Source organism: Enoplosus armatus, unplaced genomic scaffold (genome assembly GCF_043641665.1).
Source record: "Enoplosus armatus isolate fEnoArm2 unplaced genomic scaffold, fEnoArm2.hap1 Scaffold_300, whole genome shotgun sequence".
In the NCBI taxonomy this organism is placed as follows: domain Eukaryota; kingdom Metazoa; phylum Chordata; class Actinopteri; order Centrarchiformes; family Enoplosidae; genus Enoplosus; species Enoplosus armatus.
The window spans coordinates 1-5,687 of NW_027261240.1; the positions used below are offsets into that span (position 1 = coordinate 1).

At 41.4% G+C, this 5,687-nt stretch overlaps 1 protein-coding gene across 1 annotated transcript; it reads right to left on the bottom strand.

Annotated features, from left to right (window-relative positions):
- Positions 1-2,412: 2,412 nt before the first annotated feature.
- Positions 2,413-4,709, bottom strand: LOC139307246 (GRIP1-associated protein 1-like; the record flags this gene model as incomplete). Its single annotated transcript, XM_070931085.1, has 6 exons — positions 4,626-4,709; positions 4,503-4,529; positions 4,053-4,160; positions 3,461-3,620; positions 2,838-3,004; positions 2,413-2,452 (listed from the first exon to the last, which is right to left on the bottom strand). Coding segments are annotated over exons 1-6 (586 nt in total), but the record flags the coding sequence as incomplete, so codon positions are not given.
- Between the last annotated feature and the right edge of the window lie 978 nt (positions 4,710-5,687).

Consider the following 5,687-nt stretch of genomic DNA (forward strand, 5'->3'; position numbering starts at 1 on the left):
CTGCAGGTATTTGTCCAGCAGAGAACATCATCGAAACTTTATTACAACAAATGACCGCAGCGAGAAGCCTGAAAGTGTTCATACATTTACTTTGACATGTAGACACACTGCGACTCTGTTTGGTATTTATCTGAAAGCTCTGACAGACCTGATAATATGTGGATGTGTAATGGATGTTTCCGCAGTAGTGCCAAAGCAATACCCAAGTTTCAGTATCAATACCAAAATAATACTTTTTAAAGACGATGTATGATATACAGACACATTTGTGTCCAAATGAAACACACAGATTTTAGATTTAAATCAGGAACTCAAATCAAAGAAGTCGACAGAAATCTACTCGACAGTTTCGATACTTGATGCCGTTTGATCCGCAGTCCTCTGCAGAGACCAAACCTTCACGTCTACAAGCCTCATCTTGTTCATCTACATCAACTTTCACCATCACAGCACCAATTCAGCCCGTCATGCAGCTCAGCTGATATTTACAGTTTAGGACCTGAACACATGCCAAATCACTTTCAAACTCCTGAACTCATCTGTCAAGTATCAAGACTGCAGTAACGTCACGGTAACAGCAGGAGAACAAATCCTTTCAATAATCAAGGTAACGAGTGTCAGTTAGTTTCAGCTTTGCAGCTTTGCCAGAAAGTCCCAGATTTAGGAGCCTAAACTTGATCAGAAGTTTCTTTAAAGCCTCGTTAATCTTGCGGACGTTTGAAGTTTCAGTTGGGCTTGTAGTGTGTGTCTGCCCTGAGCCAGCTAGCTGCTCTACGCTTCAATAAAGCCAGGCTGCAGGTTCACCAGAAATTCTCAAATAGAAGCCAGAATTCAATTAATAAGAATAAGAATAATGACACTGAGGAGCGGTGGAACTGTACTGTGACTAACAGATTAAAGCCCTGCTGCAGGTCAACAACAGCCAATATTTGAGACTTCCGGGTAACGAGCACCATAAAGGGCCACACTGGAGGGCTCACATGTTGGAATCTGTTATCAGGAGTTAGTTTCACTTCATTTCTATGGAAATCAGTTTGAGACATGAAACTCTGCGCAAAGAGATGATCCATCAATCCGTGAACTTGTTGTTAGTTTGATGAGTGTTGATGCAGTTTGGAGCAGGTTTTTACAAAAGTCTCTGAAGTGACACTGAAAGATCAGCGAGCGTAGCTGGACTGTCGAAAAGACGCAGTTGGAAACGTATTCATTCAAATTTCTATAGAATAAAAGTTTCATCTTAGTTTACCGCCCATTCAATGAGTTCGTTTTGGTCTGATTTGATCAAATAAACATACAGATAAATAAAACCACTTTACAAATGACTGAACACAACAATAACATCACAAGTGAAGTAAACGTCGACTCTGATGGATCATCTTTCTGCAGCAGGTGTCAACTCTCTGTGACCAGTTTGGTCCTTTAAGGATTTGATGAAGACGATTATGAGCAGATGAAGTCAATAAATAAAGTCTGACCATCAGGTTACTTCACTGAGGAACATGATACAAACTATGGAGCATGTTAAAGCATAACTCTGCTGATATTCTACATGTTTCTACATGTTCGGACTCAAAGCAGCAGTGAATGTTTCTACTAACCAGCCTGATATATCTTATTATTATTGTTATTATTATCATCATCACCATGAACACACACACTGTAGTTTATCTGGACTCAGTCCCACACACACCGTCCTGCTGCCACAAACACTCACTAGAGCTCCACATGTGGATTCATCCGCCGCTGAAAATAGTCCCCAACAGATGCACTATTTCCTGCTGTTAGTTTGATAAAAACTCCAGCGAGCAGCTGTTGGAGGGAATGACTGAGCCTTTTAAACATGAAACTATATATTTGTGAGGAGTTTTTAAAGATTGATCTTCAGCAGGAACCAATGGGCTGAGAGCTGAGAGCCACAGACAGGAAGTGAGACAGGACGGAGAGACAGACTGACAGGTTGCTGATTTGAGTCTGAACATGAGGTTTGATGATTATTAGAAACATATAGAATAACACCAGACTGACATACTCTAAAAGCCAAACGACAGCTGGAGAAACTGACTGTATGATTCAGTCTTTCATGTGTAAGAATGATTTAAATGTCTGATAATTGACACAATCTGAGAAAACAAGCATTCAGTGTGTTCCTTTACAGACGTTCAGAGCAGAGAGTGTTTAGTGAAGGCCTCCTGCTCACTGGTCTATGAGTCGACCATTAACTGTGAAGCATTTCATGATTACTGGTTCAATCAACAGAACTATCTACAGCAACACAAACACTATTTCAATGCAAATACAGGCAGTTTTTCATTCTGACCGACCGGAGAGTTATTAAAGATCATGAGAGGACAGGAGTTATTGTTTTAAATGGAAATGCTGTGTAATAAGTACGAAAAGAAACGGTGAACTCACCATGTAGCTGTTTCCCTGTTTGTTCCAGCTGAGCCTCCGTCTGCAAACAGAAAATTACACCTTTAAAATACAGACGAATGTTTACAGAAATGATCAAATGTAGATTCTGGTATTTGTCAACCTGGGTGTTAATCTCACTTTTTTCTCCTTTAATTCTGTTGGATAATATTTTACTAACAAACGCTCTGGTGGAAATTTGAGGAACATGGACTCCAGCAAAAATGTTGAATTTTGGGACAATTTGTAGAGCGGTTAGCTCTGATCTACATCGCTCTTCCAGAGTCTGTTTTTCCCAAAAGTCAACATCAGAGACGGAGAGTAAAACACAACACAATCCTCCAGCAGCATCACTGCTGCGGCTGCGTGTTAGCAGAGAAAACATGAAACAAATTAAATATTCCTTTAAGAAACTCCCCGTCAATCACCTGTTCCAGTCTGTCATTGGTTCCCTCTGCTGTTGGCTCCTCCCCTCTCCCTATGACATCAGAGACTCCGTTGGCGCTGGCAGACCCGTCGGTCTCCGTGGTAGCGCTCTGGTTGCCCTGGGCGACCGCCTGTCTCTGGAGCTCTTTGTCGTAGCGCTCCTGGAGGCCTGCAGGAGAATCACACCGTGTACCTGTCATTTATGTATCACACACACCTGAACTGCTCCACCTGCAGGAGCTTCTTCCACCTCCTTCCTCTGCCTCGGGTCCCGTGTTACTTCTCTTTTATTTGCTTCTCTTTGTGCAAATGTGTCGTTTTAGAGGTGGACTTAAAAATAAAAAGAACGTCCAAAACATATTCAATAAACTATCATATTTAAGAAGGTGGAATCTGAACTTTTAGCATTTTTGCTTGAAAAATTAGGTATCAATAGTCAGAATAATCAGTCGGTCGACCAACTGATTAATCGTTGAAACATTCACAGGTTTATTTTCATTGATATATTGTCAGTATTTTATTTCTTGCTGTTGAGTTTTATCTTTGAGGCGCTTCACTGAAACATGTAAACTGTTAACAGAAACACATTTTATAAAACACAGTTGTAGTTTTACAAACATCCCACCTTTCATTTTCTTCTGGAGGGTGGAGTTTTCAGCCTGGAGGCGGAGCAGCTCTCCATCAACAGGACTGGAGGCGGGGTTGGGTGGGGGGCTGGATGCAGAGGCTCCTCCTTCCTTCAGGCCCTGGTTCTCCTGTTCCAGCTGCTCGATCTGCGTACACAGCTGCAAGAAACAATGCCGGTATCAACATTAAGTGTGGGAGGAGGTCCGAGCAGAGAGCCACAGACAATAACTAAAATAGAGAATAAAGTCAGACTTCAAATCCACTTTTGAGTTGCTCCGACTTTTAAAGACAGAATAATGAACTTAAAGTCATTTTATTCTTTGCGGTACCTGTAATTCACCTGATGAGTTTTGTGTTTTATGTTCTCGGCCACAGCACTCGAGTAGAAGAGACGTTGAATCTCAGTGAGGCCTTTTCTTACGGCGTGTCTACAGGGGCTGCGTAACTGCAGTGACTGCAGTGAGTGAGTGATGGGCTCTGAACACAGCCAAAGACGTGGCTGACCGACACTCTGTACTGTCCCTGAAGGCATCGTGTGCAGACTCAGTGTGGGTATACATTCGATCTGTTACTAGTAAAAGAAGAGTCACCTTGGAGAGTTCAGTCATCAGCGTGCTGTTCTGCAGTCTGAAGTCTTCCTCCTGACTGTGGAGTTTCCCCTGAAGCATCTCATTCTCACTCAGCAACGCCTCCACCTCCTGCACCACCAACAACCACCACGTTACAACAAACGTCTTCAGTTCACGTTCTGACAGGAAACTTCTTTAATGTCTTTGGTACACAAAATGAATCCTGCAGCAGTTTGTGTGTCAATGTGAACGAACAAACAAACAAACAGGAGAAGATCTGAAAGATAAACTACAGTAACTTTGTAAAGTTGAGAGAATAAAAAGTGATATATAGAGATACAGATATGAATCTTAAGAAAAGTATGTGGGTTACAATCGCACGTGTGTGTGAAACAGGTGGTGACCAGTAGAGGGCGCTGGTGATCAGTGTGAACCTGTCGTAACCATAACAACCAAACAAGGAACACTCACCTGAGCTTTCTTGCTCTTGTTCAAAGCCTGAGGAGACAAACAACTGATCAACAGGAGCCAAATGAAATCTGAGAATTAAAGTCACACAGAAAATATTCTTTATAATAATCAAGTATCCGTCACCTTCTGAGCTTTGACAAAATCTCTTTCCAAAACCACATTCTTCTGCCGGACGGCGTTCAGCTCTGAAACCAACAACATCATCATCATTAGAACTGTTGGGAATGAACATTTTCACCCATCGGCCACATTATTGATCAATAACTAATCATTAACAGCTCATTAAATATAAAATACATCTTTCCTCTTTATTTAAACAGCTTGCTGAGTAACCTGAGTGAATCATAAATTAAATAAAACACAAGTCAATTATTCATTTCATGAAGAAAACAAAATGGCGCCTTCACTGAAGCTCCTCCCATCATTATCAACAAAAAGCAAATTCAAATGATTAAACTTAATAATTCTGTATAAATAAAGGACATCAAGAGGAAACCTTTCACTTACAGCTGTGAATCATTTCGGTTCATATGATTCAGCTGAAACTCATTAAACATGAACAGTGGAACATCCCGCAGCTCTGAGAGCAGGTTTAGAGTCAGAAGCTTCCTGCAGGTAGACGTCAAACTGCTGCTCTGTGTGCTGTAACCTGTTTTATTTATCTTGACCTTGTTGAGGGACAGTGGAACTGATGAGAGGTCAGTTACATCTCACTGCTCTGCTTTATGTAATCAGATGGACGCGTCATCAGTCATCACGCTGCTGCAGGAGTCTGTTATTGCACCAGCAGCCTCGACCAGATCTGTCGTCTTTTACAACCTCTTGGCTCACAAGTTTCAACATGGAAGGCTCACGTCAACACTCAGTGTCTCAGCACACAGATCCCTGAATCAATGCCACGTGAGGTTGCTAAACACTTTGCCGTGATGTCGTCAGTGACCGCCATCTCTTTCCTTTCTTTACAGTAAATGTTGTAATGCTCTCAGTTTCTATGTGATTTATGGTTTTGTACTTTCTCAGATTTCAGAATGACGCTGACTCACTGTGTTTTACATGATTGAACCTACAAGAGATTTAAACATATAATGTTTAGTCTTTAATAAACCCACAAACCTTATGGTCGATATAGAACAACCATAATCATGTTGCCTCTCGATCATCTATATTTACAGTAATACAGTATAT